This window comes from Macrosteles quadrilineatus, unplaced genomic scaffold (assembly GCF_028750875.1).
Source record: "Macrosteles quadrilineatus isolate MER2022 unplaced genomic scaffold, UCM_ALF_1.0 Scaffold_6__1_contigs__length_79288215, whole genome shotgun sequence".
Classification (NCBI taxonomy): Eukaryota; Metazoa; Arthropoda; class Insecta; order Hemiptera; family Cicadellidae; genus Macrosteles; species Macrosteles quadrilineatus.
The window spans coordinates 3138263-3165150 of record NW_026542599.1 but is presented as its reverse complement, the minus strand read 5'-3'; the positions used below and the strand labels follow the sequence as shown (position 1 = coordinate 3165150).

The following is a 26888-nucleotide window of genomic DNA, read 5'->3' as shown; positions in this document are numbered from 1 at the left end:
TATCTCAAAATTACAAGCCATAAAATCTCAGGAATTGGCATGGAGGTTCCAATCAACCTCAAATCAAGAAGTGCATGCCTTACTCAGGTTGGACATTGAACTGTTTAATTATCGTGAGCGAAGCCAAAACGGGTTTGCTAGTCGATATTTTTGTTTCTACTGTTTGTTACTGACTAACCTAAAAAATAACAATGGAACAAAGTAATATGAAAATTTTCACTTAGCAAGCACATTGTAATATCCTTGTATATTCTAAATCGTCCTAAGCATTTCTAGTCAAAAACGTTTGAGAAATGGAGAAACAGTTGGTGAATGGTAGAACATATAAGAAGGATTGTACATTTACGGAACAACATTGTAGGGATTCCAATGTTTAAAAGATGACATTAGGGATTCAAGAGCATCACAAATGGCCTGTCCAGAGATTGTCAAAGATGGTACAACAATAGAACGGCCTGATTGTATATTGTCCTCACATACTCCTGGTCCGTCTTGCCGTTGAGAAATGCTAATATCTCATTCTTTTCTTCCGCATTCTCCAATACGAGCTGACAGTTTAAACAATCAAGGAAAATATCATTCTCAATTGGCTCATCTTATCGCTGCTTCTGTACATAGTGAATGGAGAAAGTATTGCCATCGTCAATACTTCAAAGTTTGAGTTTTAGTCGGATATATCCGTATATAACTCTAAACAAAAAGGTGCAACACCAATTGTTGTAAATAATGGTACGGTAGTTATGAAAACTTTTGGGAATTTCTCCATAAAAATAGTATAGTTACTCCCATCACTCTATTATGATAAGGGCTGTTGACATGCTAATTGGATGAATGTGTCTGCTTGCTGATACAGTTTACGTTTAATTTGAAGAACCGTTTATTTATATTGAATGCCACTTTAAGTTATTCAGAAGACCAATCGGTACTGCAATAGTCTGTTAGAAAGCAGCAGTGTCTTGGATTCTACCCCGATGTCGCTACATCAAATTTATCAAAGCAGTTCATTTTACTTCATAAGCTCCAATGAATAACTCATTCATTTGCGTACCACAATGGCCCAAAGCCTATTGGGCCTACTATTCTACAAAAAAAATTTGGAAAAGGTTTTTTTTCATAATATAACTGGTGGTTATGAATTATGTATTTGTTCCTTTCAAATACTAAATTCTACCGCAAAAAGCTGGATGTTATATTACAACAGAACTTTTTTTTATTGTTACAAATATTATTAGTTTAACATATTTAACTGAACACATTATCTCAAAGAGTAATGAATGTACCAAAGCAACATTAGCTTTGTCGTAATAGGTTTTCAATTAATTAAGGCAAATTTGACAATTTATAGGAAGGAATTTTACTGCGAATAATTTATTTTTACGAAGATAATGATGCAATTGAATTTAAGTTAGTTACTGTTTCATTACTTATTATATTAAGCATTGCTTAAAATTGAATACCATAAAAATATAAATAAACATTTTCCCTTGTTACAGGAAAATCATTTGGTTGAAACTATTACAGTTTGTTATTTTATTAGAGTCAACACTTAATTTATATCCCTTGTTTTCCACCAACAGCTCTCGCATGAAGAAAACCATTCCGCTTGATAGAACAATTTATAACTATTGTTGCTGGTTTATACCTTTCAACTTCGCCATTCAGAAGTTATCACCACCTTTTAATTTTCACAAGTGTCTACTTATCATCTGAAATTGAAAGTCAAGACTTTCCTAGGGGGTTTGACAGCGTAACTAGTTTTGAATTGTAATGAAAATACGTATGAAAGGGGTAAGATGTTGACAACTTTTAAAAGGAATGTTTTTTATCTATATTCCGTGTTTAGTACAGTATTTATTTTTTTTGTAATAGTATAGATTATTTCTCAGTAATATATGTGGAATAACCTAACCAGAGAAAAATGTCTAAGCGTTTAAAAAGGCTAGTGAGATAAAAAATGCATGACCCCAAGAATTACATCAAAGTGATCAAAGAGGCTTCTATAACGTTACAAATAATTTTAATGTTGAGAATACGGACTAGTGATCTTTGACGAGGTGCCACATAGGATTACACCCTTGCCAAAGGCAACATATTTTATTTTTTTTGGCAAGCGATGAATTTTTTCAAGGGACGAAACACATAGGCCTACTAAATTAATATTTTGTATGTTTTAGTGACTAACAATAATCTTGTCTTATCTTTCTTATCTGTGTATCTAAGCCATTAGACTTATGAGACTTTTTGTAGGGAACAGTCCAAACCCTGGTCTTATTTCTATTAACATCGTAGCATCGACCTCTTTTGATGATACCATACAAATGTATAGCCCAATAACAAACAGCAGCTGAATCCAGTAACGACCTCGCTTGGAATCCAACTTCAGATTTTGAAGGCAAACCTTATAACCACTTGTCTACTTATAGAGTCAATATGCTATATTTGTGAACCAATTTACGAATATTATTTTTAATTTGATGTTTTCAAACACATTTCCACTACTCCGAGAAATATACAGTCCAAACATAATACAACTTCTCTCATTTTTAACCCGAGGCCATAAATTACGGAAAAATGCCTTACACTTCACCTGTCTATTAATGCGATTGGCCAGGCACCCCCTCCACTATCCCCCCCCCCCCCCACAGCTATGCGCTACCGTCCCATCATGCACCACTTTACAACCAGCCCCAGGCCTCGTCTCTAGCGCCGATGTCGCGCTTATCCAATCATCTTGTTTTCAATTTAGTCCGATGTAATCGCTGTAATTCCCAGCCTCTTACACACTTTCCTATGCTGATGAGGCGGTACACTCCTGGCGCCTAGACGTTCAAATGTTATTTGTGGCTTTTGAGATCCTGCATGTGTTTTATCAACGGTAGTATCAGAGGTTACAAGTTTTTATGGGAAGAATCTGTTGTAAAGCTGTTATAGAGGAATATTTGAATGTTGTATGAAAAATAGGATCACACTTGAATTTTTTTGTGAAATTAATCCATTTAGGCTACTTGAGTTGATTATATTTTAAAGGTCTAACAAAATAAAAATTGTAATTTGTCACGTATAACTCTTTGAGAATAGCCAAGAAGGATATTTTAGGGGTGTTCCACGGACAGCTAAGCAGAACATTTACGTTTAAAGATAGGGTAGAACATTTATTTTGAATTTATACTCATTGGCCAGAACCTATCAGAACACTCAGTGTTAGTGGAACGTGAGTGTAAGGCTGTTTAGAATCAGCCCAAAATATAGGGCTTATTTGGATTTTACTCTAGGTGTACCTGAAAATACAAATTTACAAAATACAAATTACAAAATATTTTGTGTACGTAAATTAATTCCTCTGTATAATAATCTCCATATGACTAAATTTACTTTTCAGTCATTTTCGTTATTTTAATTTCGTTTGCATTTTAAATAGTCATAACGAAATAACAGAGGATGGTTATAAAGCAACACTAAACAACGTAGAAAAAAAATTCTTAAATTGCTAGTCTTCATTGTTTGAAGAATTTTACAAAGAATACATTCATTTAACTGCCTTTTGTGACGTTAATAGAAGTTAGTAAACCAATAGGCCCTATATTATTTTAATATTGGTTTACACAGCTCAGCATTAGTGATCTCACAGAAGCTGTGGTCTAATGTTTACCAGTTATTCAGAAATGAAACAACTGGTGATGAAAGTTGGCTCTTTATCAAAGCTATCTGTCCGAGACACAGCTCTGACCCTAGAAACCCGCAATTGTACTGCAATACTCTGCATTTCCTGTGCCTGTCATCCCATGTACAACGTTACACGTCCAATCTCAATTAATTATTCTTAACACGAAGAAATAACGTAAATAAACAATTATCTTGTGTGAAATGTGTTTATAAATAACCCTGTGAATGGCTTTCCACTTAGGACCTGTTCTACAAAATATTATAGAAAGAAGGTTACACTTCACTGAAGAGTAAAAATATAAGTAGCCTTGAAACACATATGTATGTTTACTACTACTAAGGGTAAAGTAGTGTTTATATTGTTAATTTGAGAAGTAATTTATTCAACGTAACAATCAAACTAAACATGCAGCTCTGTTTTCTACACTATTTACAATAAATATAACTAGTATATTGATCAATGTAAGTAATTCTCTCACAAAGGTTAGCAACATAGCTGAACAAATATTGCGTTCATGAAATAAGGATATCGAAAAATTATAAAAGATTTTCTTTAAATTACTGTTTTGCAAGTATTACAAAATAGGACCATGTAAACAGCTATAATGTGTGTGATTATAAATTGCTACTTACTAAATCATTATTACTACTTCAGCTAAAATTATACACAAAATATTATATTAGAAATTAATATATATTATATAAGGGTCAAATATAGGGGTTTGGAGATACATAATCGTGTTAAAATAAGGGATCTTATAGACGTTTTATAAAGCTATAAACGCTTTCTAAATCTTTTAAATATAATGTATGTAGTTATGGAAATTCTTAAAATCTTTTGCCTATTATATTGGTGAACTACTTAAAATTTGTATATCCTTTCAAAAAACATTTACCACCCAAAGTTTAATGTTGTACAGTTAAAAGTTTTAGGAGAATTTTATGACTATACAAGGTATTTTATATTGGTCCTGGACCAATTTATTTAAGAAAAGATCAAGAAAACACCAATAACCCGGAACCACCAAAATAATCGCAGCTCGAAACATGTTTACGATCTCGACTAATCTCTGACCAATCTTAATCTTCAACACTTTCCGAAAAACTTCACACATAAAAATACAACACAGCATCCTTATCTAAACGACCACCAAGAAATTCCCTAACCCTTCACGCAAAGTCTTGTAAGTTCTAAAATTACAGGTTAAAAACGGGACAGAATCGAGAACAGGATCATTAGATAAATGGGACATGGGAATCTTCTAGTGCCTGGGGGGAGTGGACCCAACTATTACTTACGGTGGTTGTGTACTTATGAGTTGAATTAGAAGGCTCTGCCGACTTACCCATAACTAACAGATATGCATTATTAAACAGTGCTTACATTAGGTAATAGCAAGTATAACGATGTAGGCCTGGGTTTAAATCTGTCTCACAAACGGATTTTCGCTATACGTCTTTTTGTGATTGTTCGGTGCACACGTTAGGGTCGTCAAATAATAATTACAAGTGGTCAAAAACTTAACTAAAAATATGTAATGTAGGCCTACATACTTCTCTATTTCCTCCCTATGCTGTAAATAAAACATGTGATTGGAATTTCTCCCATTTGTTTTGACTTTCTGTTTAAATTTTGTTGTTATTTAGTCACCAACATGGTAAGTTATAAGGTCGTTGTTAATTTTTTTTATTAATTTATTGTGCTTATTTTTAAGCATATTTTAATTTATAAAGGGGTTCTGCACATCTTCAGGAAAATATCTTTCCAGCCTATGCGTAGATTAACCCTGTGATGCATGTATGCGGATTGTTGGTGGCCTGTAGGCTGATAAAAAAGGTTTTTCACCAAACTATGATGTTTTTAGCCGTTTAATTGGTGGCTGAAAGTAACGTTTTGCTGTCATCGTCATTTGGGGACCGAGGCTGAATTGACAAAAGAATACTTTTCTTTTAGTTTTAAAGAATTTTGCTATAATTTGTGAACTTTTTCACAAAAAATTATACAATTATTTTATTTATGTAAATATAAAATACGTGGTAAAATAGAGCATCTATTTTTTTAAACATCATAATTTGAGCTATGATTTAAAACGTGCCAAACATAAATTGTATCTCTGCGTTTGTATTAACGTTCAATCATAAAAAAAATCAAAAGTGGATTTTTATCAATATTTTTCCAAATTAATCAAAACTACAAACTGAGAATGTTAGTTTGTGTAAAAAAAAGTTGAAAGCACTTTTAAATTAAGTTTGTTTCATCACCAACCCAAAGGTACATACATTTTCTCACTAATTTAAGAAGTAATTTTACAATTATACCAGAAAATATTAGCTGAATTCCGTTTTCCAATACACGTTTTACCCCATCAATCACGATAATAAGTTAAAATAGCTGTTTATGTGTTAAATAACCAAAAAACTACTACGTATTATGTTTCAACATTTAATGTTTAAAATAAATGTGATCATTCTTTAAAATTTTTCATATTATGGATATACCAGTCACCTTATCCATCATAAAAAAAGTCATTTATATGTAAGACTTTTCTATAGAGGGATTACCAGAAGGCCAAAAAGACTCGATCACGAAATCACGTTCAACTTCTGTCACTGCCCTTCCTACACGTAATTAGCATATGTTTGGTCCTAGTCCCGGATCAGACTGGATTATCTATTAGAATAACAAAGCTACCGAGAATCTAAACTGTCCGTCATCACAGTATTCGTCTTAGTTCTTGTTTTATTTCTTTGATAAGACGATGGAAGAATTATTAATTGTTCTCGACTAAAATATTCTTTAACTTTTTTTCATACAGTAATATTCGGAAAATATTTTAGCTATGAATAACCAATTTTTGTATGAAGATTATTTGTGTGCTTCACTGACCTTTACTTTTTGTCTGTGATGTCCAGGACTAATCAAAACACACACACACACACCCACACACACACACATTCATAAACACATATACAAAACACGCAATCGTCCATGGAATTTAAGACCAACGTTTCACGGAAATCAAAAGGAAATTTCCGCTTCCTCAGGGTTGGATAAGACTTGTTTTCCCGCACGCGGGTCGCACGCCTTCACGACTGACATGACGGATTTTCGTCCAATCGAAAAATTTTATACACTTAACACAGTTTTGTTAGGAAATAGTTTCATTGCTATGATAAATTCGTGTACAATTCATCATTGTACATGATAAGCAGCAGTAGATATTAATTATTTTTACCATTTTTTTTTGAAATTATACTTAGGCCTACACATAAACTAAGAGTGCATAAAGCATTTCATGAAGGTTTAAAACTAAAACAAATATAGTCATATTGTTGACTTAAAACTTGTATGGATGGCATACGTGAGTATCAGTTGTAAACAATGAAAAAATGATATTATGTATTTATTAGGCCTGTCTTTGGGCTTTTTGTCTACGTAAGCGTAGACAAATTCAACAAACATTGAACGAACAACTGTTTGAAGTCCCTTAAAAGGTAGTGATTACCTTTGTCCAAAAGCATTGGTTTGTCTAATGTTCAATTCAATAATAATTTTCTATAAAATTATTTTATAAACCTTATTTTATATAAAAATATGGTCCAAAAACATGGTTTTGACGACATTGCTTAGCCCCGTGGCCATTAGAATTATTACACTATACATATTTTTTATTGTGTAGTTTTGGTAAACTAGACTTTTAATAAAATGCATTAAGTGTGTCAAGGGTATTATATAAGGGTTAAGTTACGTTAATGCACTACGTAGCAGTTTAGCATAATTAAGTGTGTATTACACTGTCACCTTCAATTAAATCAGGTAATTCATCCAATAATTGGTGGTTTGTTCACTATTCTTGCAAATTACTACACTTTATTGCAACTACAAGCAGTAATTTAGCGTAATATGAATGCACTCAAAATAATTTTCATTTCATGTAATATGCCCATTAGTAGATAGTTTTTTTAGTCCATTAGTTGATGAAAGTAATTGTTTAAGCAGCCTTGACACTCTTATGAGTAATTAGAACGTTTTATCTATTTATTGTAATGATTACAATATACAGGGTGAATAAGAAGTCAAGACCCCCCATCGAATATTTTTCTAAGTAAATATGCAGAGGTATCCTTATATAATTGCCAAGACAAATATTAGATATGGATTCTTGACTTTGTATTCACCCTTATAATTTAGCAAAAATCGCTAGTGATGTGAAACGGTGGCCAAATTATCAAGTGTACAAGGATGGATTTTATAGGTTCGCACACATAATATACAGTAAAATATACTTGCGAATATGATAGAAAAGTTAACTTAAGAACGCAATATGCTTCGAAACTTACAACTAAAGTCTACTAGTAGTAATTAAAGGTAATTATGATATTTTTATTCTTATTTTCTAGATATTGGTGGCATCTTTTACCTTGCATTTGCATGTCTATGTGGGCCACAGAGGCCTTTGTTTGGAACGTATACAGCAAATCAAGGGGTGAGCTGGTACAGTACAAGGGTGAACAGTTTTGATAAAGAATAGTGAGAGATTCCAGGATTTAAACCCTAAACATCGCTGCCTTGGGCCCGAAGTTCGCAGAGTTACAGACTCACCAACGTACTACATTAAATTAATATTCAAGCACAGATAGTAACGTGGACACTTTGTTACTTAACGTTAGTGTTGTAGCAAGTGTGTTCAAATGGCCGTGAATGTTATTTGACAAATTATTTCATGACCAATCCCACAATATTTATTAATTTATTTAGAATTTTTCCCAAATTGGGATAAAGTATTTTTCCAAACGCTGTACATTCTAACCATTTACATTAAACAATTTAATATAAAAATTAGGTTACTATTTTATTTAATTCAAAAGTCTAGACACATACTCGGATTCTCCAGACGAATGTGGAATGACAAGCATCAAGTAAGGCACATCAGCTGGTTTGTATGTCAGGTGTGATATACACTGTTATACAGCACGTGGGGTGTGGGCGCTCCTCAACATATTCTGGCCACACGACGCCGGAATATAAAGCAAGGAAGACCCGCAAATCCGCAACCCATCCGCAATCAGGCTGCAATCTGTTTGCTATCCAATTTACTCGCTTCTCTCCTACTTATACGTCCCTTAACATAGTTACATTTTATTTATTCGTGCGATTATTATAATTTTTTAACATAATTTATTAAGGTAAATTTGAAGTCATGTAAATGATGTAGTTATAAGCACATCAAAATTACCAACTGTATCTTGATTAATTTTCAAAATATTAATATTTCAAAAGTATAAAGGTATGTTTTTAAGCTCTGCTCACCCAATTTGAACACAACTTAGGATAAAAACATCAACATGCATTCCTGGATTAAAATTCAATTTGAATAACGTTAGTGGATTGATTGTATTTAATTATTTCAAAGTTTTAGAAATTCTGTCTTGTATTAGCATTGTTTGTAAGAAAATTTTGAATTATATTAACGTTCTTTACTCTTAGAATACAAAATCGATAGTCAGAAAGTCATTGGTTTATCCAAATATTTTACTCAATAAATTCAATCACGACATACCATAATTTAAATGAAAAATATTTAGCATAAGTTACACGAAATTATAGAGGACTTATCTTAATTTATATGTTTTTCAATAGCAATAAGTATGCTGGTTGTTCTTCCTGTGCTTATCAACGTGACAAGAGTACTTGGGAGAAAAATTTGGATTTCTAAATCTGATTCAAAAACTAGTTACACAATTCCTCTGGGTTATTCAGGAAAATCATACTTTAATCGTACTTATTGCTTATTTCTGTGAATGTCTTTTGTGTATTTGACATCAAAACCTAATTATAACCAATTGTATTACCCAGCTTACGGTTTTCTCAAAAGTTTGTGTTCCTTATTTGCTTTCCATATAGATGTACTGTCCAATTACATTTTTATATTAATCAGCTTAGTTTTTTTTTTATTTTATGTTTTTTTTCTTGAACTGTAGTTAAAACCTATTCCATATTTTATGTTTAAAATAATTTGTATACACACACCTCAATTTTATCACTATCAAACCTAACAATTACCAACAATTAAGTTCAAAGATATAGCTTGTCTCTTGTGTTGAATCTGAAGAGAAGTACAGATAAAAAAAAACTCACATGAAAAAAGAGACAATTTTTGTTGACATCAGTGCACTCTAACGTCACAACCAACAAAACCTAATGATAACAGATCTTACACAATACAACAAACACTTCTACATCACTATCCAATGTCAAAGTTTACTACATCCAAACACGTGTTTAGGAGAACAAGTGGTTGGACAGCGATCAAGGACAAGTTGTGGTCAAAGAGGCCGAGTCGTACAATTAGGGATGCATGATTTATCGTCTGTAACCAGACGACCCAATTGTAACGGCTACTTAGCATGATAGCTGCGTGGGCAGTGCGCCACTGTGACTCTGCGCAGGCGCCGGCACTGGGCATGCGCGTCGTGGGGAGTCGTTCTTTTGAACTGATCATTTGGAAGATCAACTCCTTTGGAGTCGTTCTTGGGAACAGTAAAAAATGTTATGTTTGTGTTTAAAAATTGTATTTTTCTGTGTTTGGTAGTGTACGGTATACAGGAATTATGAATTATGGAATTACAAATACATAATTTTAAGGGGAAGGTGCCTAAACTTCTCATTTTTTTATGTCATGCTGGTGGTTGAACACGTATCTATAGCGCCGCAGTCCAAAGGCTAAGCAGTAGCACATGAAGAAATATCAATTAGTTTTGTTGTTATGTGTAAATTAATGTATCATTAGCATTGACTGAAAATTTTAAAATAGACATTTCATTCTCTAAAATCTCATCCCTGTTGTTTGATACGAGTTTCATATTTGTGAAGTTTTGGTTCACTAGTGTCAGGTAAATGTATCTCTCTTATTTTTTGTCTTATTTTACGCTTTCTGCTTATTTCTTAGTCCATTATACATGCAGGCAAGCAAAGATTTACACATTGATAGTTTTAAGTTAGCCTAAAGTAGTTTTAAACTAGAGTGAAACTAGAAACACTTGTTATCAACAGAATGTTCTCAAAATATGTGTAATATTTAATTTTAATACGTAAATAAAACACAATAAAGGACAAAATATTATCGTGCAAATAAGATCACTAAGAATAAATATATTACATATCTAACTCTCTATTGCTAACAAAACGATTGTATCTCAAAGAACTGTTATTAAATTGACAATTAGCTAATGTTAAACGTATAAATTTCTTATATAGTGTAAATATACTAGAGCACGAATTTTCGTAATGCAAACTCAAGTCGAAATCCCTCTAATCATCAATGACGAATTAATATAAAACAATTCCTTTATTTGGTAATTTGGCACCCACTTCCAACTTAAGTTTTACCTATCCACAATAATTAAAGTTAAAACTATTCCTACACCAGCGATACGGTTAGTTCATTATTGTATATCCTAATGTGACCTTATTCATAAGGAAGTTTAAAAAAAAGTGACTGTGTATCGTAATTTGATATTCGTAGGTACTATGCAATATTAATTTTTGAAGAAGCGATGGAAAGCCCTAGACATCGATACGCCAAATGTCAGCAAGGAGGGAAGGACCCAAATAAACCCTATCGTGGCTTCCGGCAGTAAACAATGATTTATCTAGTAAATCTGAATGTGAAACGAAGCAAATTCCTCAGTACCGGTCGTTGAGCTAGGTTTTATGAAAACAAAACAGTCTCCCTCTACAGATATTGTGAAAGGAAGGAATCCACTTCGGAAACTAAAGAATATTCGTTTTAGTGTTCAAACATAAGTACCTTAAGCTTTGAAGATAGAAGACGTTACCCTAATTTTTTTCAGAATAGTTGGAATTTAATTACTACGAAAGCTCAAAATATCAATCTTTTGAAAATTTTGTTCAGTATTTGGTGAAGCTTTCGATTGTAGCCTAGGCTTTATGACGTGGTTTAGGAAAATGGTGTTTGGCAAGATCCATACCCGAGTCACTATGCTATAAAGCACGAGCTCTAACAACTAAACTAGATTGGTCCCATAGTGGTGCAACATTCGTTATGAATACACAGTTAAATATTAAAAATAAACAAAGAAAAGCATTTTAAAATGCTATTTTCCTTTTAAGAGTATCATCTTAAATATACCTAGCTTAACATTAATTTTTCTCTACTTTTTTTAGAGATCAAAATAAATAAAACGCAACAACCAAGTTAGAAAAACTAAGTCGTGTTGATGTAATCTCTAAAAATAGTTTCCAGCTTTTACTGTTTGGTAAGTTTTTAGTAAGTTTAATAATTTCGTCAATAATAATTGTGTTAGTGTATATTATACTATCGATATGTCAAACTATTGACAAAAATGCAGCAATAAGCTACATCCGATGAAATCAATCAATACATAATTTCGATACATGTGAGTACTTACAATCGAAGTTTCCAACAGCTGACGTTTTGGGAGTAAAAACGCTTTTTACTCCCTAGGGAGTAAAGAAGCTAATTTACACCCACAATGCATTTATTAAATACGGCTGTTTTTGCTTAAATATGATGACAAATACATTTAAAACAATACAAATCTCATTTTTATCAACTATAGAGGACCTCAACACGACTAACATCATCACTAAGAATAAATGTGTACCAACTTGTGGCAAACTCGTGAATCCTTCTTGGAAACATTAGGAATCAGAAACAAAAGTATTCGTCGAAGGGTGGATTTACTTAACGTATCTGAGGCGTCGCAGAATCAATAGTGCAGAGGCATTAGGCGAGATTTACGTGGAGCTTGTGATTTAACCGAACCTCCACAAGTCTCTGATTCCGAACGGGTATTTCTCCTTCTCACACAATCCTTGAGGTGATTGTACAAAATATTCTTAATTCCTCATGTAAATAGTACCAATGTGTTTGACTGTGCAATATTTTCTATGACATAGTTATTTACAAAATTTATCTTTAGCCCTACATAAGTCGTACAATTTAGAACGAGTATTTCTCCTTTTCACATAATCCTTGAAGTGATAGTAGAAAATATTCTTGATTTGCATTAGATATCGGCTGTATAAAGCTTGAATAGTGGTCTCGCCATATAATTCAATACCGAATGTAATATGCGAGATTGAGCATAGTGAAACATGAATAAAATATCCAATGAGCAAAATTTGAAAACGTACGCAACATAGACCAAAGGAAATTTTAATTTTTAATTCTTCTTGGAGGGACCAATCAATAGTCCTAGACATTTTGAATAGTATTCTTGCATCAGGGACGTTGTCTTCAGTCAATACTACTTCATGAATCACTCCGTCCCCAAGGCAAAGTAAGGACTAGGAAATTACTACTCTAAATCTACTACAGTAGCTATCTAAACACAGTATTATCCCCGTATCGATTACAAGGTAGATACCTAGCCAGATGGCGCTGACGGACTGCCTTCCCACGTGCTCATAATTCCCGGCATTCCTGTGGTCAGCTGACTCCAAGGTCACCAGACAATGCCCAGATACCTTCATCCCACGTCACACATGTGTTCACCACGTCAAGTACCGCAATCACAGCTGGGTCCCAGCTGTTTAACGAGACGAGTTTAAGACTGTATTGTTGGAAATTAACGCTTGTTTTATTGGGCGGGAGAATGGAGTGGTTTTTGGCGGGAGATTTGTAGCCTGGTGTACTACGATGGTTTATTATAGCAGCATGGATTGTACGTGAATTGTTTATGGACTTCAAAGTTGCTTATAAGTGTGGTAAGGTGTGATTATGTAATGTAGATTTCCTTAAGAAATAGTTTGATATTTTATACTTCCTTACTGTTGGGATGCGTTTATTTTTATCCCTAAACACAGATATGAAACTACTAATGATGTAGATAGGTACATTTTAATCTAAGAAAAGCTCTTGGACTACTATGGGAACCCCGTCAGGTTAGGATAAAAATTAAGCAATAAGCTGTTCCAAACAAAAGTTTGCATTTTCCTCAAGAGCTTTCCCTAGACATTTACTTATATGTTAGTTTTGCACGCTTGAAAACCGTCAACCTATGCAATCGATGCAAAAATTTGCATTTTAACTCCAAAACTTTACCTTGACATTTACTAATACGTTAGTTTCGTACAGATAGTAAATTATTTTAGTTTTGGGTACATTTCTGATATTTCTTACTGTAAGTTATGTATAATCCTCATTAAAAAAAGGCATTCTCATTTTGTTAAAAAATAAAATTAAACTGTTTGAACCAAGTGGAGTACGTAGCCTAGTTATGAGAACAAAACGATGAACCATATTCGTATCATTGTACTCCTTAGGGGTACATTACTGTTCTGTCCTACATTCAACTTAACTCAATGCTTATTACCATCAAATATTGCGCAAATATATTATAAACAATATATAGTGATATTGTAGCATGTAGACCTGTTCACGCCTAAAGTAATTTGTCCATAACTGTTACTTTAAAAAAGATATGTATAAAAATTGTCCAATTATAATGTAGTCTTTTGTGAATATTTTATGGGCTGTGGATGCCACAAATTTATAATTTGTATCACATATTGTATGGTTGTAGTTTGAGTGATTACGTGAGGATATTTGTCCTAGGCCTTGTGTATATTTAAGGTCTTATTAGTTTCTGATATCATGCTGGTTTATTTGTCCTTGTATTGACACAATGTAATTTTTCACTCCTAAACTTTGCATTGAACTATAAAAAATGCTTTAATTTAATTTAAACTTCTACAACAGTAATCGGGCATGCTATATTTTGGAAAAGATAAATTAACAGCCTCAATCTTATTAATAAATAAGTTGAACTTGCTGTATAGTGTGTATTCAATATTTCAATATTCTATTAGTAAATATGATAGATTACACAAGATGTGCTTTTATAAAAATAGTGTTTTAACTCGAATTTAAATTCATAGAGCGATATATTACGGTAAATGGCTGCATTGGCTGCCTTACCTTACCAACAATGGCCCATTTATAAACATATATCAAACCCCATAAGAGATTTATCTAAATACTCTCTCAATGCTGTAATTTGGAGTTAACCCAGTTTAGTTTTCTGGGCGGAAACAAAAATTATAAAGTCTATGGATGTGCAAGAAAATATTGTCCATAGTAGAATTTTACATCCATTTTCTTACGAATTAACTTCCTAATTTACCTTAACATATCGTAATTTGTCTTAAAATGTGATATTCAATGTAATACATATCATTTTATTATGACTGTTGTTTATTATTCCATTTATGTTTATTCATTTATCGGGAGTTTCATTTTATTGGATCCATTACTATATAATATATAGTACAATTATTATATATTCATAGTTAATTGAGTTATTCATAAAAAGGTGCCATCAACTACTAAGAAACATTCATCGAATGTGTTTTACATGTGATTGACAGGACCTTTTTCATGTGTGACTGAAAACTTGCTATTATCATATTCATTGGTCTTCCCCTTAGGCCACCTAGGGACTTAACTAATTATAATGACTAACTAACTAATTATATTGGGACTTTTTAAAGCCTCACTTGATAACGATTTTTTTTTATAAACCGGTATAAAATAAACAGATCAATGATCTGATAGATACTTTATCCGATTAGTTTGCCAACAACCAAACCCTAATCATGGGTAAGTGGTGGGGGTAACCATGCTATTTAAAGGGGAAAATCAGAAAAGTTGCAATAGCTTTTGAAATGTAATTTTCCCCAGATATGGGGGTCGTAACATTTTTTGGAGTTTAAAGGACTATAAATACTTAATTTTAATCAAACCATGAAAGTCTTTTATTAAATCTGATCTATCAATTAGTACCCTATGATGAGTTTTTATAAGGAAATACCCTTACATATAAAAATTCAAAAATATTAACAAAAGCCTGGAGACTATAGATTAGCACAGTACTTACATACCAACGAAATCGAAAAGAGAACATAGTTTTGGAAATGAGGGAGTTTTTTTTTTTCTAAGTGCTATGCACAAGCTCGGAATTATTTTTCTCATTACTTTTGGCTAGACTTAGGGGTTGCGGAACAATTATCACATGGAAAAATATCCATTGGTTATTTGGCGGGATTTGAACCTGGGGCCTCAGGTACCGAAGACCTGCGCTCTATCACTATACCACCTCGCTCCCCCAGGGAGTGAGTCGCAGTTATAGAGTTTAGAGAAACTTCCTCACTAGTTGATCAAGACCGGTTAACACGGCTTTTCATTAAAAATAGACACTTAAATTATGTAAAAATTTTGAAAACAATGATTGAATTAAGAAAATACCGTAAAGGCCGCAGCTTATGGGGAGGCTACAGCATATTTAGCAGTGTATGATTCATGGTTATGTATGATATTTTAAGTAATTACAAGAAATAGCTTGCATTACATTTGGACGTAAGACTCAGAATGTGTTTAGAAAATAGTATATAAGTTTTATTTTGTCACGTATTCAGTGTTGAACGTTCGACAATATACTTTACCGGAGCAGCTTACAGAGGTTCACTCTCGGTCAGTTTAGTTTAATCCTCTCCAAGTCCCGATACTCGGCTAAACAGCTCGTCTCACCCGAACTTGATACGGTATTACTCTGTATTTATATATACATCAAAATTATATTTTTAATTTTATAAGTTATTTTTAACATTCTAGTTCGTGTTTTCCATAATTTGATTCTAATTTTAAAATGTATAAACTGCAATGGAAAACATAAGTTGGAACGTTTTGAAATGTAGTAATCTATTAAAATAGCTAACCTGTTTAACGTTTTAAGTAGATATTACAACATTATAGCTGAGTAATTTTTTTAATGCGTTTTTTTAGAAAGCCTAAAACTTTCTACACAAAATATATTTTTATAGTTTAAAGGCCATTAGCTACACGCTTAAAAATGAGTGAGATATTTAATTTTTGTCACTGACTAACAGCTGTTTCTTTAGTCAGTACCATTATCGCCTAACAAATGAATTGTAATATTATTAGACAAATTAGCATATTATACTTTACCATGACTCACTATGACATAAATATAAACTTTTATGGATATATATAAATATGAAAAAATGTGTCTGTACTTTTTTGTCAATCCCAACAGAAATACTTTCCCACAACACTATATGGTTAGCTTTATACAGGATTTTGATGTAAATTAACAGGACAATGTCTTAGGACTTGTAAGTGGTTCTTTTATGTAATGGAGAGCCTATTATAACGAGTTGCATTTCAACTTTGACATTGTAAAAATTATTAAAACCTTTTATGTGACGCACTGCCGACGCACATAGCAACGTTAACTTATCAACTGAAAACTATTTTCTAGGGGCGCGAAATCGCCACTTTCCAAGACTCGATTCACCTCTTTACCTCTTAAGGGACAAGTTTTTTTTCTATGGTCGGTGGTCGGCGGGGTATTTTCCTTGTTTTGTAAGTTTTTAAATTGATCTGAAAAATAAAATATTACATTATTTCCTATTATCAATAATAATAAAAAAACTGCATGCACAAAAACATGTACGAATCTCATATGTGGCGCCTTAAATATAATAGGACTATAATAAGACCCTTTTAAACCAATGTGTAAATATGTGGACATTAATGTGTTAGATTAGACAGTGTAGGAAAAAAAAATTTAAAACAGTTTTTATTTTTTTTACAATGATTTGCCATTTTATTCCATCACTTGAAAGGAAACTTACAAAATCTCTCCACCTTACAAGATGACGGACAAGTTATTATTTCTCTCAAGGTTCAGAGGCCGTTATTGTTTAAAGACCCAAGTCAGAGTTCCAACAAAGGCCCCATTAGTGGCCAACATTTACTGCTCTTTATTCTTCCATATGTTTGTGTTTTCTGTCAATTAATTTCCTTCACAAAGACTTTCGCTGAGAACTGTTTGCGCTTTTACAAACAATCGTAGCTCGTAAATAATAAGCTTGTGTTCATCAATTTTTCTCAGAAGAATAACTTTTATCTCTAACTTTAAGTTTACATTTAGGTTGTTTGACATGGTAAATTTTAACATAGTTACTAAGGAAATATGGCATTTAGAATTGTTTAGAACCCTTATTAATGTTTTATGAAATTTTAATATGACAATTTTGCATAGCTTATTCATGAATGTCAAAGTTTTTAGCAACCATCCTGGGTTTGAAAAACAAAAATATTAACTTTCTCAAGTATTGTGTTTAAAATCTGTTGAGATGTTATGAAAACTAGCTCTGAAAATGCTAATATATAGCTTTTAATTACATTAATACAACTGCATAGAATTGAAAATTTCAACCTATAATATTAAAAAGCTATTTTAAATTAGAAAATAATTCGCATTACATCAAACCGTTTGCCCATTTATCCTTTACATGAAGGATTAGTGATTTTATCGACTAATGAAGACATTTTAAACGGCTTTCGCTTAAAAAGAAAGAAAAAATGACTCAGAAAAAAATTACTAAAAAGAAAAAAAATGAATGAAAAAAATTATTAATAGATAGCTTTACTCGATTGACTTCGAAGTTTCATATTATTATATTAAGTAATTTATATTTATATTATATTTTTCAGCTACTGACAACTATAGTCAGTTACTGTCAAATTCATGTTTTAAATGTATTCCTAAATGAACTAACAATCAATTCGGAACAGGAATTAAAACTGTAAGACCTACTAAGCGGTTGTTAACCCAAGTTAGCTAAACTGTAGAAGAATACCTAATGGAATAAGCATTGAAAGTAAAGTGAAAGTAGTAGAAGATCCAAGTTAATCTACCCTTTATACTGTTAAGCTCTGGAAAATCTCACTGCTTAACCACTTCCCCGATGCCCTCTCATACTGATGAGGTCTGCATGTTCATTCACCACAATGCAACTTGTATAGGAAATAATACCCTTTTGCAGAAAACCTGCAGACTAAGCGAATTTCCATTTGTCTGAATGGATTTTGACAAAAATATTTGCTTGGATTTGTAGACTCATTTCCTGATTGAATAACATTAGTTTTTATGAGTTCTTATGTGTTCTACAACAGGGAAGGAAACTGGGTTTTCATGAAACTTTTATAGTATTGTATGGAATAACCAATTTGAATTGATTACAAATATATCGATAAACAAGCTAACTAGAATGGTTTATTTTTTATACAGGGATTTTAAATGTACATTTTTTTCTCCATAACCATTTATCGTACAAAAATGATAACTATACAAGATTATTGTTTCTTGTTTAACCCTACACGATGGCTTATTGGAAATGGGTAATTTTTATGTTATAAGGTTAAATTATAGTCAAACTCCAATTCCTATGACCTAATTTTAATGGTTCGCAAAACTTAAGTGTATACACCTATACAATTATACACCTTAAGACCAAAGATCATCAAAATGGGACCAAAATTACTCGAGTGATTGAGTTAACGGACACACAAATATAAAAGTGTTAACGAATAGTATTTTTGGCTTCAGGACCATCAAAATGAAAAAGTAAATCGCTCCTGGGTCTAGAGATATTACCGTACCACCTACGGAAATAGCTACACGCCCATAAGGAAATTCACTAAAATAAATAATGAAAGTTTAATCAACGCTTACTATTTGTGTGGTATTGTAATAAAAACTTGCCTCAGCCACAGCACTGATAATTTTTAACTTATGCCTTACCAACATCAAAAACTGCAAGAAAAACTTAAAGTTGTTCAATTTTGAAATTGTACAATATGTATATTCAGTCGCATTCTTGCAGCCTTATATTTGACCAAAATCTTAACAAAAGATATGTCTTGTAATTTTTACAACCTATCTACAAATCTTTAGATTTTAAATCTAAGACGGGTGAGAGAAAAGTGAAAATGTTTGAGAGTAAAACTTTAAAGAGAGCGATCAAGTCAATTTCAAGCCAAGTAACCACATCAGTTGTAGTTTTGTTGTAGTTTTGGCACGTATACATTTGTAGTATTTTGGCTTTCGTGGAATTTTTGGAATTAAATGTTTCAACAGAGAGTCAATTTTCGGTACCAATATGTTTTATTCATTTTACGTCCAATAAAAAAATATGGACATTTTATTATAAAAAAAAATTGTCTTAATTTTACCTGGTATGCAGTAGACCCACGTAATAATTTAGTTACTGTAATTATTTAATGAGATAAATTTTTCTCCATATCTTTACTACTATTAGTTTTTTTAACGTCCACTAACTAACAACAACTTTACCAACCAGTAAAAGAAGTTTGCATACTTAATTTTATATTCCTCAATTCCATTAAGATAAATTATAGCGTCTTTTATACAAATAATTAAACTAAAAAACAATCCTCTCTTTTTAAATTTTTCAAGAACACGAAATGTATAGCAATATTGCACTTTACGACAAGATTACTTAGCAACGTTTTAAATCCACTGAACAAAATAATCGTGAAAAGTAAGGGGATCCGAAAAATAAAAATTAAACCATATGTTATGAAATAAACCGGTTTCACTCTGGACCTTCCGACAAGCCTATCAGCGCCGCGGCCAATATGGGGCAGTTACTGTAAAGAATTACCTTATAAATTTGAACTGAAGTCTTCGGAAAACATGTTTAAGCAGTCAGAGGTGATCTACTATACTGGTTGGCAACCAACAGGCCATTAAACAAGTCAATAGGAGATAGGGAATCTCTTATTTAGCTTCCAACACCGAAAACCGAATCTTGTTTGTTGTATGAAATGGGGTACCATTTATTTTATGTTTTTAATACTATTTATGTCATAAGCGTTGAAATAAAGTCCTATTTGTATAATTTTGTAAGTTGGGTTTATTTTACCATCATTATTAACGACAGAAATGGTAAAAATAATTAATAAGTGATAAAAAATGCCGATGCCATTTTGGCTATGTTTTCTATACAAATTGCTCTTCTATTATTTATTTAATTCTACATAAGCATATTCAAATCAAACCATGAGTTGAGGATATGAGTAGGATGGAGTAAGATGTTTTGTGTAAGAATCACGTTTGGAAAGCTCAATGATAAAGGAGAGCTGGACAAAAGCTACTTACTTTTCTGAAAGTCAAGTCGGCTAAATGTTATGTATACAATTTAGTTACTCAACTACCGCAAATTTAACCAACGTAAAAGCGCCGAAATAGACTGAACAAACTTGATATTTTAAAAATTATGTCAGTAAGATTATGTGCTTTGCAAAATAAAATCATTGAAGTAATGTTTTAAGAGTCTAGTAAATAGTTAAAATATTTTAAATCTTTTTATTCAATTTTTACAAACTAAGTACTACCAAAAAATACCATCCTTTGGTACTGAACACAATAACCAACTAACCAACTTATTATTTTAACCTTTTCGAGAGCCTAGAAAGCTTTTGGGTCATTTATATAAGTAGTGTATATAATTTTAACAAACAACAATGAAAATGGCAGTTTTAGCTTCTAAGCAGTCTCTATGTCATAAATACGTTTTTATAAGCAAAGTAGAGTGCATTAATAAAGATCAAAAAATCCTCAAAACACTCTTGAAAGTGAGACGTTCGGAAAAGATTAAACACCCTCGATTAGTTACATTTATCACGGCATTCAATCCCCTCTTTTACTGGTGAATGACCAAATCTATTACTTTCTTATAGGTTGTTAATGAAAAAGTGTCAAAAGAAATCTTTCTCTAAGGCTTTACTAATTCAATTTTTACTTATGCTTCACATTAACGCGAAGTGCAGTTTGATTGTTATTGTTCAATTTCACTACTATACCAATCAAAATAAGTTGGTTATTATCTTTTTCGTCATAAATCTATATATAGAACCATGGGAATGGTCTGTCCAGAAGATAAATATATGAATAAACATTACTAACATTGTATCGTAATTATAATTGCACTTTTGAATAGATTTTTTATATAAATAAGTTTTTCTTAAAACAATATCAGACATTTTTCTAGTTGAATCATACTACATAAAAGAGTTTACGAATTTATACGATACTTTTGCTATATAAAAAACCCCATTATTCTCGTAATGCACAATTACAACTAACAGTGTTTGGGGATGTAAATAAATATCATACTTAAGACCATTATAGAAAAAAAATATACAATGCAATTTGTAGGGATTATCTCCTTTTTTCCCGTTTTTTTTATTTATTTTTTTTTTCTAAGATGCTAGGCGTGAGCCTGTGATTGTTTTTAATATTACTTCATGCTATGACTAGGAGTTGCGGCATTATCACTTGGATAACATCCGTTGGTTATTTAGCGGAATTTGAACATGGGACCTCAGGGTCTGAAGTCCCGCGCTCTAACCACTAGACCAACTCGCTACCTTAGTTTTCTTGTAGTAGAATACATATATTTGCTAATAAAAATTATTAACTTTACACTTGTAAAATGTAAAAGTAATTGTTAATCATAATCATTACTATGTATGTTTTTCCATACATATCTAACCTTATGCTTCTTCTCTCTATTATTTTTTGTACATTTATTTTGTTAAATTTTGTAATATGTTACATACAACTTTAAGTAAATGTTGATTTGACCTGTAGCACTTTGGGGTGTGTGATCGAACTGAACTCGCCCTTAACACATTCAAATTCAGCAAGTCAAATACTAGGTGATTAAAACACACAAAATACATTCACAGGTATTGTTACTTATGTTATTTATAGTTTATCAACACATGGTTGATGAACACATAAACACCTCAGAATATAATTGATTCACGGAATAATTAATAGCAAAAGAATCTATAAACCTAACGAAAACTTTTGTAAAGAAATTTTAATCTAACAAAGTTAAAGTAGTAATCCAGATAATGTTTTTTGTTTGCATATTTACTTAGGAACTTATCCTACTGGTGGAGATTACATGGGATCACCGGTGTTCGGATTAATCCCAGATAAGCGCCGATACTGTGGTAACCCAACCGCTGGTCCTTTCAGGTGAAATTGATAAGTATCTCCTTGCTTCACTGAAAACACTGAAACTTCTTCCTGATAAGACCTCGTGCGTATTGTGTTTATAAGTTGTTGTGTATTTATATTTGAAAATATTTACGTCCTTGTTCTAATAAATAATATTTGTTCATGTGCACAAATATTAATTGTTATGGTAACTAGACCTTGGACTCTAGACAGTTTAGATTAATTTTGTTTTCTATACTTTCAAATTGTAAATTTTAAGTTTGAAAAAAAAACATAAATGTTATTTATAATGTTTTTTTTTCTGTTCAATTCGAAGTTTCCAATTACAATTAAAACATTTACCAGTAACACATCTATTATATTTAATTTAGTTGGTTATGGGTTGTAATTATTGTCAACGTTTATAACCGTATTACTGTAATCAATCATATGTTTTATTTTCCCATTTTATGAAGGTTTAATTTTAGGCAATGGGCTTCAATGGATGAAAAATATTGAATGTTGGTGTTCGTGGGGTAAATTGAGGTCATCCCCAGTCCAATATTCTACACGTTTGCTATTTTCGTTTGATGTTTAAATTTAATTAATGTTTTTATTTTTCATGACTTCATGTTTATAATATAGATGTTTGTGACTAAAAATCTACCAATTTCTACTATGATATTATACGCAAACAACGTTTTAAGTACCGTATTGAAACCCGTATTTTGTTCATAGATTTACTGTGCACACGAACAATAAATTAAATTATAAATATTAATTTTTAAAATAATATTATTAATATGCACCGTTTGAATAACTTATAATTATTATTCATATGATTAGTTTTTATTCGTCCTATAGTCGAAAATTATTTTTTAATTTTGATTTTCTACTTTATATCCTTCATGAAATCCGTCACATTTTACATAAATTTAAAAAAAATACCGCACGTATTTTACCATACTTTCCTCGGCAGGTGTAAATGTTAAATGACTTTCACGTAACAAAAGGCCCATTCATAAGTTAAAAGCAGCCATTTACGCGGTCTGTCATGTCTCCATTGTTTTGTTAAATGGACGTCAGAGCGTTGATGTTGAGGATTCTCATACTCTGACGATGAATGTTCTATGACAAATCATACGATAGTTGGTAATTTATAAAACATTGTTTATTATTTTATTTTTATCCTTGAATACTGTTAAAATATGGTTCATGGTAAAGGCTAGATACGGTTATATTTATTTAAATACTATTTTGTCTTCAGTTGTTTCCTTTGTCTACTCGCAAACTTCATGACGATTTAGTGTTCTGAACATTCAAATTAAAATAAATTTATTTGCGAAATATTAGCAACATAGCATCAACAGGTACACAACCTTAGAAAGCACTTAAAAAAATAAATTTAATAAATTCATTGCATTTAGCTATATTTATAGTGGTTTCTCAAACTTTTTTGAAAAGAGATACACGTATTTTGTTTAGTTAATTCTAATACTTAACAATACTCGCTAAAATGTTGTTTTAGATTTTTACGGAAAATCAATTGGGTTAATTTGGATGAAAAAAATAAAACCATTTTTAGAATTAAATTTTTACATGAATTCAATTTTAATGAGCTATTTCAACTATCGCAGCTCTAACATTGTGGTTGAAGTGAGGAAACCATTAAGTAACAAGTGGTTTAGTGGTAATTCAACTTAATGTGAGAACAAAGCCCCAGAATCTCAGTCAGTGGCGCTGAAACAGATTTATTGGTTCGACTCTTTCTCCAATTTTACGATTTTTCATTTTCACTTTTTAGCTAAATTTTTTATCCCCTGACGCTTCACAATAGTCTTGGTACACATCTTCCTTCGAATGAATGTACAAAATAGTTTTTTTCTGATACAATTTGTTTTCTTACATTTAATAATCAACGGTATTTCAAAAATACACCGATTATTCTAGTTAAATAAAGAACTGCTGTGTACATCATAGTAGGCTAGTAGGCTAGTACATCATAGTAGTACAATCGTAATATGCATCTTTTTTATTAACTTGACAAAGATGAAAAATAATTATCAGCAAAATTACTATGTAACATTTAATGGACTTACTTATTAATTAGATTTCGAATGAAAAACATTGCGCAAGGATTTTTTTGTCTTTTTTGTTTTATTTATTTTTTTACCATACATAGTGGCGTTTAATTTGTATTTATATAGAAAACAGGGAAAGAAATTAGGGATTGTTTCATGTTGTATTAATTATCGCCTTTTTCATAAATCCTATTTGCATTTATTAGGTAATATTTATTGGGATATATGTCAGTCTATTATCATCATGAGAATCGTTTACCTCTATATAATTAATTAATCATGTCAAGTAAAAAAAAAAACATTAGTGAATGGGAAATTGTTTTCGACGAATTATGTATATCTGTGCCGTTTATATTAATAATATAAGAACGTCAATTTATCATTCAAGGCCCATTTTCAACCCATAAAACACAAAACGTTTTGCAAAAAAGTAAAACGCTCAAAAAAATTTTAAATTATTCATATGCACAACAAATAAATTCCGGAAACATTAATTCTTTTAAATTTCACACCTTAAACATACACATTCCAAACTGCTACAAGTTTAAAACTACTTTACACAAAAGGTGATTCAAGCTGAAGCATTTGTTTAGTAGCGGAATAGACTCTTTGCCTCCATTTATCTTTGAGTTCACAGAGAAATAATATTAGCGTTTGATGATGGAGATAAGAAGGCGTTATGATGGATTGAACTCATAACTCTTGTCGACGTTGCCGGTGTACCTTGCAAGGTAGTTTTATCTGACGCCAAGTGGGGAATACGAAATCATCATGTCATGGGGAACTATTTCATACATATTTGGTCACCTAACTTGATTATTTATATGATGCATTATCTTGAATAGTATTGATTATTATTTGTTTCCATTTATGTCATTGGTATTTTTTTAAGAGATTGACAAGACACTTAGATTTTTACTATATGACTTTTTGTACATATATATATATATGTATGTATATATATATATATATTTGTACATTATATAACATTTTGTAGCCCGATAACAAAATGGCAAATGCCTTAGGGTCTGGTACCAATCTCGCTTGGAATCGAACCATCGACCTTCAGATATAAGGGAGAGCCAAACCATTAGGCTACCTAGACAATGTTAGAAAATTCCGTTGTTTAATTGATTGAGGAAAGTAAGTCATAATCATAGTTTTAATCTCATGGAGTTTTCAGACATGGGCTAAATTTTTTTATACATTGATTTTTATTAGTGCAAACTGTTCAAATTTGATTCCTCCAGGGTTTATACAATGACTATAATGTTGGATTCACTGTTTAGCCACTCACTGTCTTATTCTAGATCCATTCAGAATGTTTATACTTTCTTAGTACGATACCTTAGGGAGAATAAGTACTATAAAAACAAGTATATTTTTCAGTTTTTAAACAAAAACGTGGATTAAAAACTTCTTAAAAATATATGTAATATTCTTTTTATTTGCGTTAATTGACACCTTATAGAGAAATATTTTCATAAACATTTGTCATAAATGGAATCATTAAAAATATAGTTTGACAACTTGTATAATTTATATATACCACATAGCTATGAGACAGAAACTTACTCAAGTTCCATGGGGGCAACCTGTTAATAACATTTATTTATTATTATCCAATAATTGAATTGGAATCAAAATACATATAATCCCTAATTAGGGCTGACTTAGACATGCCGTCCATAATATGTATCTGATGCATTGCTTTGCTAATCAACTTATTCAAACCAAAAGTTTTTTTATAAGAACAGTGATCTTTAAACATCATTAATCTTTATCTAATAAGAGTTGCGCTAAATATTTAACAGGATTATTTTATCCTTCAGAATGTACGTTTGCGCTAACGGAACGGTTTAAGACAAAGTGTTGAATACAAATTAACTATTTAAGTAAGAAAACTTGTCAAAATGCAAATCTAAGTCAGAGTACAATTCAATTATTCTGATGGAGGTTTAGTTTGATTTAGAAACTTAGTACCTTCATCTACATCAAATCAAAGATATTTCGTTTTCATTTAGATTTACATTGTTATTAAGTGTAAAATGTGTATATATTAAATGTGGGGATGTTTCAATGTACGAAATTAAGTTACTTTTTGTATTTAGTTATTTTGGAAATCATCATTGAGGTGGTTTTTACCAAGACTCAGCACAAAATTTACTGGCTGGCCATAAAAGATTTCGACACCCGTCTCAGCCATATTGAAATGTAACTCATTAAGGGATCTTTTGTTTGTAGAATAGTTTGGTA

The 26888-nt window shown here is 31.5% G+C and overlaps 1 protein-coding gene across 1 annotated transcript in view; it reads left to right on the top strand.

Moving 5' to 3' along the window:
- The first annotated feature begins 10071 nt into the window (after positions 1 to 10071).
- The window catches only part of LOC128996531 (protein madd-4-like), a 103693-nt gene continuing 86876 nt past the window's right edge, over positions 10072 to 26888 (top strand). The window contains exon 1 of the mRNA XM_054421916.1: positions 10072 to 10191. Within this exon, the coding sequence (XP_054277891.1) occupies positions 10072 to 10191 (120 nt within the window). The remainder of the gene's footprint in view (positions 10192 to 26888) is intronic.